General features: G+C 38.3%; 1 protein-coding gene across 2 annotated transcripts in view; it reads left to right on the top strand.

Annotated features, from left to right (window-relative positions):
* The window catches only part of LOC114669436 (butyrophilin subfamily 1 member A1-like), a 51,948-nt gene that overhangs the window by 24,952 nt on the left and 10,815 nt on the right, over positions 1-16,181 (top strand). For both annotated transcript variants that reach the window (XM_028825660.2, XM_028825661.2), the window contains exons 3-8: positions 2,582-2,863; positions 5,021-5,041; positions 5,568-5,672; positions 11,237-11,263; positions 14,439-14,465; positions 15,512-15,538. In XM_028825660.2, the coding sequence (XP_028681493.1) occupies positions 2,582-2,863; positions 5,021-5,041; positions 5,568-5,672; positions 11,237-11,263; positions 14,439-14,465; positions 15,512-15,538 (489 nt within the window). The remainder of the gene's footprint in view (positions 1-2,581; positions 2,864-5,020; positions 5,042-5,567; positions 5,673-11,236; positions 11,264-14,438; positions 14,466-15,511; positions 15,539-16,181) is intronic.

Here is a 16,181-nt window from a genome sequence, read left to right as displayed (position 1 = left end):
GTTGTCCTTTCCTGGGAGTGATTCCTTCTGACACATGTCCAAAGTACATAAGACAGAGTTTTGCCATCCTCGCCTCTAAGGAGCATTTTGGTTGTAATTCCTCCAGGACAGACCAGTTTTGTTCTCGTGGCGGTCTTCTCCAGCCCCACCATTTGAAAGTGTCAATTCTTCCTACGTCTTCCTTATTCATTGTCCAGCTTTCACAATCATAGAAAGTTTTTGAAAACATGATGGCTTGGATTAGATGCACCTTAGTCCTCATGGGGGCATCTTTCTTTTTAAACCCTTTGGAGTGGTCTTTTACTGCAGATTTTATCAATGCATTGTGTCATCTGGTTTCTTGACTGATGCTTCCATGGGCACTAACTGTCAATCTGAGTAAGATGAAGTCCTTGACAAACTCAGTCTTCTTTTTGTCTATCATGATGTTACTTAGTGGTCTAGTTGTGAAGATTTTTGTCTTTATGTTAAGATGTAGTCCATACAGAAGGCTGTAGTCTTTGATTTTCAACAACAAGTGCTTCAAGTCCTCTTCACTTGCAGCAAGCAAGTTTGTATCATCTGCATATCACAAATTGTTAATCAGTCTTACTCCAAGCATGATGCCACGGTCTTCTTTATATAGTCTGGCTTCTTGGATTATTTTTTCAGTATATAAATTGAACAAGTATGGCAAAAGGATACAACCTTGACACACGCCTTTTCCGATTTTAAACCACTCTGTATTTCCCTGTTCCATTTGGATAACTGTCTCTTGGTCTATATACATGTTTTGCATAAGCATAATTACAGTAAATGTTCTGGAATCCCCATTCTTTTCAATGTTGCCCATAATTTGTTATGACATAAACAGTCAAATGCTTTTTGCATAGTCGATAAAACCAAGGTAAACATTTTTCTGGTGTTCACTGGTATCTGATGTCACCGAAGATATCCTTCGTTCCATGTTCTCTTTTGAATCCAGCCTAGACCTCTGGCAGCTCTCTTGTTGATGTATTGTTGCAAACCTTTTCTGAATTATCTTCAAGATTTTACTTGCATTTGATATTAGTGATATTGTTTGATAATTCTCACATTCTGTTGGATCACCTTCTTTAGCATGGGCACAAATATGGATCTCTTCCAGTTGGTTGGCCAGGTAGTTGTTTTCCAAATTTCTTGACATAGAAGTAAGCTCTTGCTGAGCTACATCCATTTGTTGGAACATTTCAGTTGGTATTCCGTTGATTCCTGGAGCCTTGTTTTTGCCAATGCCTTCAGTGCAGCTTGAACTTTATCCGTCAGTACCGTCGGCTCCTGATTGTATTGTACCTCCTGAAATGGTTGAACAGCAGCCAATTCTTTTTGGTATAGTGACTCTGTATATTCCTTCCATCTTCTTTTGATGCCTACTGTGTCATTGACTGCATTATTTCATCCATGGTATCCTTCACTATTGCAGCTCGAGGCTTGAATTTCTTCTTCACTTCTTTTCAGCTTGAGAAATTATGAGTGTGTTCTTCCTTTATGGTTTTCCACCTCCAATTCTTTGCACATTTTGTTGTAATACCTTACTTTATCTTCTTTCTATGCTCTTTCAAACATTCTGTCTTTAACTTTCTCCTTTCCTCTGTAGCCTCTCTGTGTTCAAGAACAATTTTCAAGGTCTCCTCTGACATCCACTTTGCTCATTTCTTTCTCCCCTTTCTTTTTAGTGACTTGTTGCTTTCTTCATGTTGGTTTCCATGATGTCCTCCCATAACTTGTCTGGTTTTCGATCGTTTGTGCACAATGCATCAAATCTATTCCTAAGGTGACCTCTGAATTCAGGTGGTGTACGCTCTAGGTCATACTTTGTCTCGTATGGATTTGTTTTCATTTTCTTCAACTTTAACTTGAACTTTCATATAAGCAGTTGAAGGTCTGTTCCACAATCGGCAACTGGCCTTGTACTGACTTTTAATATTGAGGTTCTCCATCGAATAATCAGTTGCTAGAAAGTATGACCTGGAAGACACAAATGACGCCAGCGATGGCATGGTAGAATTTTACAAAACAAACAACTTATTAATTTCAAACAACATAAACGGAGACTATACACGTGGACTTCACTGGGTGTCGGATCAGAATCAGATTGACTACAGCTGCAGAAAGAAATGATGGAGAAATTCAGTATCAAAAATGCAGTGATAAGGAATAAGGAACATGGGTGTCTAGGTCCTACTAAACAGAAGAGAAGCTTGTCTGTCTGATGTCTTGTGTTTTAGTACCATGTGAGAATGGAAAAATAGGGAAGAAAAGGGAAGATATTGTGGCTAAACTCACTGTAACTAACGCTTGGTACAACGCTGGCTTCTTCAGGTAACACACTATTGGCTATCAGAAAAAGGAACGAGTATGACAGTGCTAGCACGTTGGCACTTATGTTGGTAAATATGACATGGCAGTGATTTTCAGTTGTTTTAAGTTGAAATGGTTCAGCAACAAGCTCGGCAAATCTGACATACCCCACGACTAGAAGTAATGAAAAGTGTAATGTAGCCTGAACATGTTAGTAAAGGTATCAACCTCATAATATATTTCTTTTTGTTTGCTCACACAGTTTTGGGAGAACAGCCTTCAGTCTTTCTCAACTACAGCAATGAGAAACCTAACACACTTGAGTGCCATTCAGGAGGTTGGCACAATGAGCCCAATGTCACCTGGAGCAATCAAGATGGATATTCTTTGCCCTCTTTGTTTAACATATTTTACAAAGACGACAGTGGAGGATTTTCTGTCAAAAGTTATCTCAGTCCAAAGCCGGATTCCAGCATTTACTCTTGTTTGGTTAGACCTGATGTGTCATCGCTTCAGGATGTGAAGTCCTATCTTTATGTGCTCAGTGAGTAGCTCTCGGAGATTGTTTTGTAATGTGGTTTGATTTTATTTTTTCTTAAGATTTGTTTTCTGTGTTTTTTTTTCCCCACTATCATTATTTATTTTGAGATACACAGATTTTAAATTTTACTTTTGTTTTCTGTTTAAAAAATGTGATGGACACCCGGGCATCAGCCTGCCCAAATCCCGACACGATTACAATAACACAGTCCTTTATCAAAATAAGCAAAGGTTTTATTTTAAATACCTCCAAAAAGTGTTACATATGCACAAAACACTGGTTTCTCCCTTTCTACAATAAATCTCTCACCACCACACTGCCCTCCTCCAGTCAAGTGTTGCCTGTCTACTACCCAGCTCTGACTCGCCTGAATAAGGGAGTGCAGTCTCTTTTATTACAGACCCAGGAGTACTTCCGGTGCCAGGGCGATTGCTGATGGAAGTACTTTCGGGTCACATGTAAGTCCATTATTAGACTAGGAAACTTGTTTACCTGGAACGCCCTCTTGCAACACCCCGTGACCCAGCCCTTCCAAACTACATATCCGGGACTACTGCCATCTAGCGTGCTGGGGTAATAACAGTTCCCTAGTGATCTCTCTTCTTCTATAGGGGCTGTCCGTCCATTTCTTCCTTCCGATTCTGGTTCCTTTCCTTACCGGGATGTCCGTCCAGCCTGTGTGGCATCTACAAAATGTATCTAAAAGGAATACTCTACCCAAAAATTGTTTTTTATATGTTACTTCATGTGTTTTGGTGTAATTCATGCCAAAGTTGACCATTACTACAATGGCAAACGATGAGGATTTGGGGGAAAAAAACCCTCACACATTACTTGTGTCACAGAAACTGCATGTCAGTTTTCCAGTTGTATGAACACAACATGCCTACTGGAGCAGATGACCTGCTAGAAGTTTGGAACTGAGGGGGTAATAAGAAAGACACAAAACAGGCAGATGTACAAAAAAAAGGTATATTTTTATTCCACTTTGTTAAAAAAAAAAACCAGTTCTGGGTGCAAATACTTAGTGACACATTTATGCTTTATAAAAGTAATGCAAGCTCCAATTCTGAATAAAGCTCCAATAATGTTCCTTCAAGAGGCAGAATTAAGGTCTCTTTGCCCAGTTCCTCCCACCTGACATTTTTGTGCAATGCAGAAGCCCAAACACAACAAAATACACATACATAAATAACATGTTTGAGTGGTTCAGGGCCCACTATGTATGATGTCAACAGTAAGAACATGAAACTTGGCAGTGATAGTGTGAATGGGTAGGGATGCCCTCATTGACTTACCATTATTGAAAGAGCCTTGAATTTTTGTAGTCTGCTAGAATACTCTTAAGGAGTAAAGCCTACTTGTCTGTCCTTGACATGAAGCTGAAGTGTCATTAGTTTATGCAGCAGAAGGATAAACCTAAGCACAAAAGCAAGACAGTGAATGAATGGTGCAGAAACTTTGGAGTGGCCTAGTCAAAGTCCTTAGTGGGACCCAGTAAAGATGCTGTGGCAGAACCTGAAATGAGCAATTGATGCTGGCAAATTTGTCAGTGTGTCTGAATTAAAGCAGTTCTTTAAAGAAGAATGGGGGAAATTTTTCAACAGCAATGTGAAAGACTGGTATCAAGCAATAGGAAGCCTACAGCTGTAATTGTTGCTGCAGCTATGTACCAAAACTATGGGAGCAATTAATTTTTCATTTGAGTGTTAGGTGTGCTGGATGACCTTATCCCTTGAACAAGCAAAGTAATGATTTAAAAAGTTAATTTTGTGTCTGCACAGGTTGCTGGCCTCTGTTATTGCATCATGTCTAAAGATCTGAAGCCCTGTATCATGTAAAATATTCAAAAACAGAAAATTAGGATACTGCTGCACTCGTCCTCCCATTACAGCAATAGCATATTCTGTTTAAGGTCTGCATGTATGTAAGAATGGCTATCAATCTCCATAGTCGTACTATATTGATTTATAGAGACTGTATTGGTTTCATTTCTTGGAGTCTAATGGCTGCTCTTCTCTTTTTCTCTTTTTAGTCCTAAAGAATGTATATTTTATTAAGAAGCCATTACACTATACTACAGTGTAGGAGCTGGTGTTGCTTTCGGTGGGCATGTGGCATGTTTATCAAACATTTATACTGTATTATTTTTGTTTACAGATTTGGAAAGAACATCCATAGGTAATGCTTGTTTTATCTCAACACATCTGATTTACCGAAACTTCAGTGAAAATGGAGCGTCACCAGAGGTTTAGTAAGAGGATTCTGAAATGTGATTGTTATATGTATGCTATTTCGAGAGAGAGAAAATGATCGGGAGACGCTCAAGTTAATAAATCAAGTCCGATCAAACAGATGACAGAGCCAAAAAATAAAGCGACAATTAAAGCCAAGAATAAGAGTAAGAATTGAAAACCAGAAAAATAAAGTTTTAAGTTTAGAAATTTGCAGAGTACAGGTTTCTGTCCACAAACTCTGATAACTACCCAGGTTGAACTTTATGCTGACCCTAATGATATCACCAGTGAGAGCTCATCAAGTAATTCTGGAATTTGCCATGGAAATGAGTGATGCTAATCTCTGACATGGCAGCACTCAGCAAAAACAAAAACAAAATGGCATTGCTGTAAGATGTGAATACAATTTCAATGTATTAAACTGCTGTTTTACTCCAAACTTGACATGAGATTTGAGATTTCTCTTTTAGATTTCAGTAGCAAAGCTGATGGATGGACTGTGGCCTTTGGTGTGCTTTTGGCAATAATTCTTTTAGCAGCTGCAGCCTTCATAGTGAAATGGAAGAAAATGAATGGTTTGTAATTTATTTGCTATTTTCTTTGTTCCTATTAAATTTTCTTGCACCCAGATCACCATTTTGTCTCTTGGAAACTGTTCATTGATGTTGGTGATCTGTACTCTCTCATAGTCCCAACTTGTTGATAAAAGAATCTTTGACATCTGTAAGAAATGCTTTTTATGACTGCTGTATGCCTCATCTTAAAAATAAATCCTGTTATTCATTGCTTATGTGTAGTACTAGGGTGTTGTACCGTGTTAGCCATTATGAATGTAGAGAAAAGCCAAGCAAAATGACACCTTTTATTGGTTAACTAAAAAGATTACAATATGCAAGCTTTCGAGGCAACTCAGGCCCCTTCTTCAGGCAAGATGTTTACATCTTCAGGCCTGATTCCATCTTGCCTGAAGAAGGGGCCTGAGTTGCCTCGAAAGCTTGCATATTGTAATCTTTTTAGTTAGCCAATAAAAAGTGTCATTTTGCTTGGCTTTTCTCTACATTCATTGCTTATGAAAAGATTGTTGTAGTGATTTGGACTTCCAAATATAGTAAAAAGGGCATGATGCCTCAGAAATACTGTGAATCCAGGCTAGAACGTTCCCTAGCCTACCCAGAATAGATTTCACCCCAGGCAGCTTAATCCCAAAATCAACTGGCCAGCTTTTGGCCCATGCAGCCTTAAAAGAGCTTTGGCTTCAAAATGTTAAGAATATTTCAGATTACCTTAAAATACTTTTCTGTGGAGGTAACCCATTGAAAGATCTGGCTAGAGGAGACAGTCTAAATCAAAGAGACATGTTTATTTATAAATATTATTTGAAAATCACAAAACAGAAGCATAAAATGCCAAAAAGGCAAGAAAAAAAATGCCTAAAATGGCAATCCAAAGCAAATACAGTGAAAGTAAAAGTTTGTGAACCCCTATTAATTCTCTATATGTCTAATTCCCATATAAAACATGGTCGTATCTTCATGTCAGTCACAATAATGAACAAACAGTCTCCTATAACTAAAGATACACAGATTTTCAGAGAATTTTTGATCACATTGAATAAATCATTCAAACTGTGAAACTGAAGGTTGGAAAAAGTAAGTGAACCCTAAGCTAATGACTTTTTAAAAAGCTTATTGCAGACTGAATTTAGCACACCTGGAGTCCATTTAATGAAACGAGTTCAGAGGTGCGGCCTAGAATGACTTTGATTGATAAAAACACTATAAAGTCAGAGTTTGAGCTTTTGACAAGAAGCATATCCAGATGGGATCATGGCTTGCACAGAAGAGCTGTCTGATGAGCTACGATCAAGAATTGTTCTACATAAGGCTGGAAAGGGTTACAAAGTAATCTCAAAGATTTGAGATATTCATCAGTCTACTGTTAGGCAAGTTGTCTATAAATGGAGACAATTTGGTATTGTGGCTACTCTGCCTAGAAGTGGGTGCCCTGCCAAGATGACCCCAAGAGCACAACGCAAAGTTAGCAATGAGGTAAAGAAGAACCCTAGAGTGACAGCAAAGGACTTGAAGAAGTCATTAGAACTGGCTAACATCTCTGTTCATGAGTCAACTATACGTAAAACATTGAACAAGAAAAGGAGTCCATGACAGGACACCAAGAAAGAAGCCACTGCTATTTAAAAAGAACATTGCTGAAAGCCTGAAGTTTGTGAAAGAGCGCTTGGACACTCCACAACGGTACTGGGAAATGTTTTGTGGAGTGATGAAACCAAAATTGAACTATTTGGGAGGAACAAGCAGAACTTCATTTGGCGTAAAAAGGGCACTGCATATCAACATCAAAACATCATCCCTACAGTAAAGTATGGTGGAGGGAACATCGTTTTTTGGGCCTGCTTTGCTGCATCAGGGCTTGGACAGCTTGCCATCATTGAGGGGAAAACGAATTCACAAGTTTATCAAAAAATCTCCAGGATAATGTGAAGGTGTCTGTCTGTCCGTCAACTTAAGCTCAGAAGAGGCTGGGTGATGCAACAGGACAATTACCCCAAACATTGCAGCCAATCCACAGCACAATGGCTTCAGAAGAACAAACTCTGCCTTTTGGAGTGGCCCAGTCAGAGCCCAGATCTCAATCCTATTGAGATTATGTGGAATGACTAGAGGGGAGCCATACACAGAAGACAACCAAAGAATATGGAAGAGTTAAGGCAGTTCTGCAGGGAAGAATGGGCTCAAGTTCCCCCTGCACGATGTGCAGGTCTGATCTGCAGTTACAGGAAGAGCCTGGTTGAGGTCATTGCTGCCAAAGGAGAGTCAGCCAGTTATTAAATCCCAAGGTTCACTTACTTTTTCCACTACCACTGTGAACATTGAATGCGTTTGTAAAATAAAGACATGAAAGAGTAGAATTTTTTGTGTGTCATTGGCTTAAGCTCATTGTGTATATCAGTACCTGTGACTTAGATCAGATCACTTTTTATGACCAATTCATGCAGTAAACCAGATAATTCCAAAGGGTTCACATACATTTTACTTTTACTTTTACTTTGTAAATCCAGTCTGTGATCTAGTAATCAGTAATCCTGGAAACAAAAGCAAGAAATTTAAAAACTAAAATAATCAAAGTGAGAATACTTACAACTCCAGCAACGATCGATGAACCACTTTAGGACTTGCTTCCCAGTCTGAATTCATAGACTTGAGTTTGCATCCGTGACTATGACATAAGGGTGGTCCCATTTCTTGAGGTTCCACCCACAAAATAAAGGTACATCATAGAATAATAAAAGGTTCAAGGATACTGAGTAAAAACAATATTGACAAAAATACATTTACACATGAAACTTTCTTTAACACTAGAATTACCAGAGCCTACGAAAAAACTCGTATATCCGGCCCACCTTAAATCGCTTCTTAAAACCTTTCTCACCTCTCCGCCAGCGTCTTTTGTCATCTAAATGTACTGATAAAGACAAGTTGCCAGCAGCCGGCTATTCCATCCCCACAACGACTTAGAACGTAAACAGGCTTTTCCCAGCTCTTGCCTTGATTGATTACCTGGGAGTGAAGTGGAGTTTTAGAGTAGAAATAATAAGATTGTTATTTGAAACACACGCATTTCATATGTGTTGCATTTCTACAGTAATCTGTGTAAACACATTGTTAAAACAGAAACGTGTTATATATTCTAGTAGCAATTGACAAAATGTAGGCATAAACTATATAATGTATGAAGCCTGAAGTCCAAATATCAAAGAAACACTTTCACAAAAGGTACAAAAAAAAGCCACCGCCAAAAAAACCCGCCTTAGTGTGAGACATTGACATGACTTAACTATCACTGCTTCTGTGGCACAACAGTATCAGACGCTGGCTGGGAATCAGAAGGTCATGAGTTTGATCCTGCACAACTCCCATTTGAGAAGTGTTCTTATTTTCACTATTTTAGAATAAAAAGATACATTTGATTTCAGTCTGTAACAGCTGGTGTAATTTATGATATTTGTAAAGGTTAGCTTTATTTTTTTAAAATTCACTTTTCATTGTCTCAGTCGCGTTCAGGATCCATCCCTACCGCCCCCCACCTGACACTGCTGTTTTTACATAAAGACGCGCTGATTTAGTGTGCGCAAGAACATGCAGGTGGCCAGTTGCTGAGTGCTACAACGCACATTTTAAAAAAAGAAAGAGACAAATATATGTGACGTTTTGAAGAAATCATTTTATGACGTGAATAGTACCAATCAGAAAACATCGTCGAAGTAATGCAATATTATTTGAAAACGAACAGCGTCAGGTTTGGTGTGAAGTTATACTGGCGCTGTTTGAGTCAGATCAGAAGCTGAATAAGCTGAAAAAGCTCCTGTTCTGACTCTAAGTAAAAAAGCATGAATTAATCAACAGAAATAACCGCGATCGATATCACCAAGTGTGATCAAGAGTACTGGTTCGATCCCCACTCACTCCTATATTTGCCGTTTTCAGTAGTAAGCTGCTCTTTTGTTAATATTATACAGTACACAAATGCACTTGATTTGTGTCTGTACTTGCGCTGTTACTTAGAGAGTCAGATCGGGGGAAGGGTGATATAGAGCGGGTGAGCTTATTCAGTGCTTTTTCTTTCAGTACATGTGCCTTCCCTGTTTGTTTGTATATCTCTGCCTGTCTGTCTCTGTATTACGCAGTGCTCTGTCTGTCTGTGTGTTATGGATCTTGAAAAAAAATAAGTTATAAGGACGGTTTGCTGACTTGGAGCACCACTGCCTTACTGTGCCACAGAGACGCGAGTTCGATTCCCAGCTTTGAAGAAAGTGGTTTTTTTTTCCTCAAACGGACATTGAATTTATAAATTGGTATGCACTGTAAATCGTTAACTTTAAAATGTCAATCGCGGTTATTTCTGTTGATTAATTCATGCTTTTTTACTTAGAGTCAGAACAGGAGCTTTTTCAGCTTATTCAGCTTCTGATCTGACTCAAACAGCGCCAGTATAACTTCACACCCAACCTGACGCTGTTCGTTTTCAAATAATATTGCATTACTTCGACGATGTTTTCTGATTGGTACTATTCGCGTCATAAAATGATTTCTTCAAAACGTCACATATATTTGTCTCTTTCTTTTTTTAAAATGTGCGTTGTAGCACTCAGCAACTGGCCACCTGCATGTTCTTGCGCACACTAAATCAGCGCGTCTTTATGTAAAAACAGCAGTGTCAGGTGGGGGGCGGTAGGGATGGATCCTGAACGCGACTGAGACAATGAAAAGTGAATTTTAAAAAAATAAAGCTAACCTTTACAAATATCATAAATTACACCAGCTGTTACAGACTGAAATCCAATGTATCTTTTTATTCTAAAATAGTGAAAATAAGAACACTTCTCAAATGGGAGTTGTGCAGGATCAAACTCATGACCTTCTGATTCCCAGCCAGCGTCTGATACTGTTGCGCCACGGAAGCAGTGATAGTTAAGTCATGTCAATGTCTCACACTAAGGCGGGTTTTTTTGGCGGTGGCTTTTTTTTGTACCTTTTGTGAAAGTGTTTCTTTGATATTTGGACTTCAGGCTTCATACATTATATAGTTTATGCCTACATTTTGTCAATTGCTACTAGAATATATAACACGTTTCTGTTTTAACAATGTGTTTACACAGATTACTGTAGAAATGCAACACATATGAAATGCGTGTGTTTCAAATAACAATCTTATTATTTCTACTCTAAAACTCCACTTCACTCCCAGGTAATCAATCAAGGCAAGAGCTGGGAAAAGCCTGTTTACGTTCTAAGTCGTTGGGGGGATGGAATAGCTGGCTGCTGGCAGCTTGTCTTTATCAGTACATTTAGATGACAACAGACGCTGGCGGAGAGGTGAGAAAGGTTTTAAGAAGCGATTTAAGGTGGGCCGGATATACGAGTTTTTTCGTAGGATCTGGTAATTCTAGTGTTAAGACACTAAAAGGATAATACTCCTAATCCAGGATTAACAATTCTGGCAGAAACCTAAAGATTGTATATTTTGTTAAGAAGCCATTGCACTGAAGGGGCTGGTGTTGCTGTAGGTGGGTATTGTGGCATGTTTTATCAAACATTTATACAGTGTCTTCTGTTTTCAGATTTGGAAAGAACATACGAACCCAAAGGTAAGGCTTCTTTTATCTCAACACATCTGGTTTACTGAAACTTCAGTGAAAATGGAGCTTTACCAGTGATTTAGTATTATTAGTATTCTGAAGTGTGATATTTATATGCCTGCTAACTCAAGGAAGACACAATGGTTGGAAGATGTGCAAGTCAATAAACAAGTAGAGGATAAAACCAAAAGTCTGATGAAACAGATGTCAGAGCCAAACAGAAAGGGAGTGTTAAAGTCAGGAATCAGAGTAAGAATTGATAAGTAGAAAATTAAAATGTTTAGTTTAAAAATTTTCTGAGTACTGGTTTCTATCCACAAACTCTGATACCTTAGAACTACCCGGGCTGAACTTGATGTCATCATTAGGAGTAGCATAACCAGTGAGCACACATCATGGAATTCTGGAATTTGCCACGGAAATGAGTGATGCTAATCTCTGACATGGCAGCACCCTGCAAAAAAAAAAAACAAATGGTATTGCTATAAGATGTGAGTAAATTTCAATGAACTAAATGGCCGTTTTACTCCAAACTTGACATGAGATTTGAAATTTCCGAGTATCCCGCAGAGACGTACAGACTGTCAGTCTGCCCAGGAGCACACACGATAATTTTTTTTTTTTTAAGTCTCTGATCATAAGAATATGGAAATTAATGCTAATGTTTGGTGCTCTGTTCAGAGTACCGCTAGAGGGAGCAACCCAGGGGGCATCCTGAAGAAGTGTTCAAACCACTTCAGTGGGCTCCTTTTGATGCGACTCTACTTTGAGGCTCTCCTGAATCACTGAGCTTCTTGCCTTATCATAGAGTGTCAGACCAGCAGCCCTGCTAAGAAACCTCATTCCTGACACTTGTACTCCCAATCTCCTCTTTCGTTTGTTACCCTCAGCTCATAACCATAGGTGAGGGACAGAAATGTAGTTGTCCCGGTAAACTGAGTGTTTTGTCTTTAGACTCCACTTCCTCTTCATCAAAACAGACTGGTACAGCGCCCACAGAACAGCTGATATCACTTTATTCCACTTGCTGATCTTGCACTCCCTTCTTGTATCACTCATGAAGAAGATCTCAAGATACTTGAACTCCTCCTGTAAGGCAGTTGCCCCTCACTCCACCAGAGAGAACCATGACTTTAGATTTGGAGGTCCTGATCCTCATCCCAGCCCCTTCATACTCGGCAGGGAACCGCTTGAGTGCATACCAAAGGTCACAGTCAGATGAGGCGAAGAGGACAACATCTTCTACATAAAGCAATAATGCTACCCCTAGCTTCACCAATTGGACACACTCACATCCTCAGACTGCATCCTTTCCATAAAAACCTCAAACAGGAGCAGGGACAAGACACAGCCTTGACTCAGTCTGACACCCACAGTGAACAAATTTGACTTAATAGAAAGGGATAAATTAATGGAGGCAATTATTAAGGAAAAGATCAAGCATCACATGACAGGAAAAGGCTAATAGAATGTATATCGTGTAATGTTCAGGACCGGTGTACTTATACTTTATAATGCAATACTGGGGCCTCACCTGGATTACTGTGTTCAGTTTTGGTCTTCATGTTACAACATGGACATAGCAATGCTAGAAAAAGTCCAGAGAAGTGTGACTGGGATGAAGGAGTGGAACCATTTCAGTTTAAGCAAACAGATTTTAGGAGTGGATATGGTTGGAAGTGTTTTTAAAATTATGAAAGGAATTAGTACAGTAGATCCCAGTTGGCATATCTTAAATAAAATCTTTGACAAGAACAAACCCAGTATAGTCTTCCGATTTAATAACAGGCAGAGAACTGTGATAAATGTTGGGCCCGTTTACTTAAAAAAAATAAATAAATAAACTGTTTTTGATTGTGCAATTATAAACAGAAATGTTATCCCCAGGTATTCTAACAAAAAACTGATGCCTAGAAAGACGACTTATTAAGGTTTGAGGCCTCCTTCCGGGTGGTTAGGCTTTTATGGTCCTGGTGCAGAGTCAGTTGCCCTTACTGGGTGGTTTCTTGGTACTGCAGAGGCAAAGGGAGATGACGCAGTTAGTGGCAGCACCCCTCTCATCCCACAGTGGAATTACATACTGTACCTGTGAGGAACTTGTATGGTGAATCTCTGATGTGCATACAGAGACATGGAACTTGTTATGGGCAGACATCGCACAAATGTTACAAAGGTTTTTCTTCACACAAATTACCACAGACACGTCAAATAAAAGACCAATTAGTATGGTTGACAATAGCACTTTAGGAACCTTCAGGTCTTGACTCTCTTATTATGGAGAATTTGGATGAATAGGGTGGGTGAATTTTTAATCCTTTTTGACCAAAAGCACCTCTCAGTCACACCGAAAATCACAAGTCCTAGGAGATTCAATGGCCACAGCAGAGTACTGCTGCTTCCATGTAGGAGACTGGTGTTTAACTGCACATTGACACTACAACCCCAGCCTAGGAGTCTTTAAATTTGTCCGCTTGGCTAGGTTTTGGCCTCTCATTTGGGATATGTGCCATCTCACAGCTCTCAGTGCTATTCTACCTGCCATTACACGTTCTGTTATGTTTGTAATAATTTGGTTTATTTGTGTATTTTGGTTTATTTATGGTTTGTTATTTTTAGAAATGGTTTCAGAGGATTTAATTGATTTTAACACAGATTATTTAATTTCCGTTTTGTTTATGTGATAGTTGTTGTATCAATTACATTATGGATGTGACAGAATAAGCATTTTGGTTATTCCGTTGCACATTTATCCCTTGGTGGATATTTGTTTTGAACTTATAAAGACTTGGCGATCATTAGTTTCAATTCTAAGTAGGCCCTAGCTTTAGGGTTTATTTTCAGTTTTGGCTTTCTTTTCATCTTCCAACTTTTGATTCTCATTTTACCCAATAATTGAGTTGCCTATTCGTCTGTCTTTGCCCCTCACTACAATTCTTGTCTCGTGGTATCATCTCCTGGTTATTATTCCTTCTCACAATAATCCTCGACACCCCGCGTGTCATAACAATCCAGATGAGTGAAAGCAACTCAGAACTGTAAGTATAAAGAGTGTTAGAAGGATAAATCTTCTGCTGTGTCAAATATCGGTATGGTCTTTCATAAATTCTGAAAACCAACACTGTTTAAATTGAAAAGAATTATTTAACTGACATTTATAATGTTGTCATTTGTGTGAATTTTGCAGCTGCTTCACATCTTCAGAAGGAGATTGGTAAGGCTTTGTTTTTTTTTCTTATTTGAAACTTAAGGTACTTACACTTGTAGAGTGGTGATGTCACAATACCATAATTTCTGTATTTGATATCAATACCATATACTCAATACCTATTTGATTCCATGACAAAACAGAAATTCCATTCATTTAATAAAGTGAACAGTATTGTGCCTTTTTCTGTAATCCAATATAAAGTATATAAGTAGTAATCTTTAAAATTGTGGTGTGTCCATCAAGTGGTTACCCAAATATCATTTAAGTAAACTAGCATTGGCATCTATAAATTTCAAAAGACAATGCAGAGCTTAACTTTAGTTTATGATAGACATGGGGATTCTGCCAGTATAACAAAAAGTATGGTTGAATTTGTGACCTCCAAGTTAATTTAGGATATTTCCTTTTAAACAAACTCTTTAAAGCTGTTTCTGTAACGTGTTTTTAAAATTTTTTAAACAATTAACATAGCAATTACACAAATGAATATGGTGTGAAAATACCTCTACAGTAAATGTGTTGAATAACAACATCTGTTATGTGCAGGTATTTATCAGTAAAGTGCCTTAGAAGTTTATAAATAGTTAAATATTGACACAGAAGAAGATTCAAGTGGTCTTTCTTTTGAGTAACTATTTACAAATTGCCATCAATTAGTTACATTTATGACTGCACAATACTCTCACTATACCTGGGTAGAACTCCTAGAATTTATGAGTAATTGAGATTCCGTAAAGGAATGAGTTGAGGACACCCACTTGGACCTAACTTTTATTTGATGAAGCCCTCCAGGAGCAGGCCACACAGTATCCAGTATGTTATACAGCCAGGCTCAGACTACATAAACAGGTTTTTTAAATGTTGACACATCCTGACAGATCGCACTTAGTGATGTACTTATGTATTACCCACTGCACAGGAAGTACCACTGACAGTTTTACAAGCAGTCCTGTTTTACTGTTGTCCAATTGCATGCATTGAAGTTTTGTTTTTGAGAATGTGAGTGTCCGTGTTTTACATTAAGGAAGAATCTAAAACCTTTTTCACAGATATGACAAGGCGCATTACTAAGTCAGGTATGTCTTTTCAGTGTAATATCTTTTTAATACTGGGAAAAATCTTTAGTAGTTGGGAGATCTGTCCACAGAGTGTCCTTGTTGGGCAGCATGAAACTATTCCTAATGTTCCAAATCTTCAATTCATTGCCATTACACATTACACTGCAGTGAAAAGTATTTGTTCCTCAACCTGAGTTGAAACATCAATAATGAAATGACATTAGTAATCTACGCCTGCCTCACTAGTAAAAATACAGCATTTCAAAAAATATTTATAAATAGGTGTCAGTATCCATCAACTACATAAGCACACAACATGAATCACATAGAACTAATAATGAACTATGAATAAAGTGGAAGTTGGTTTGTGTAATATATTTATATACTGGAATGATAAAAAAAAGGCAATAATTGTTCAGGTCAATTGACCAACGCAGTGTTTTGACCCGTCAGAGTTCTTGAAACTCCAAAATGGTGCTATGCCATGAAATGAGGACTTTAGCAGCAATTTTAAGTTAGGCGGAATCAGAAGATGAATTGTAGGTGAAATAACTAGCTATGGTCACAACTGGGAATTTAGGAATTAAACATAGGCCAGGGTGTGGAGTGAAATCAGAATTAAGAAACATAGTTAAAGAGTTGGTCACCAGGAGATTTCATG

The sequence above is a fragment of the Erpetoichthys calabaricus genome, chromosome 2 (genome assembly GCF_900747795.2).
Source record: "Erpetoichthys calabaricus chromosome 2, fErpCal1.3, whole genome shotgun sequence".
Taxonomy (NCBI): domain Eukaryota; kingdom Metazoa; phylum Chordata; class Cladistia; order Polypteriformes; family Polypteridae; genus Erpetoichthys; species Erpetoichthys calabaricus.
This window is presented reverse-complemented; position numbering and strand designations above follow the sequence as displayed.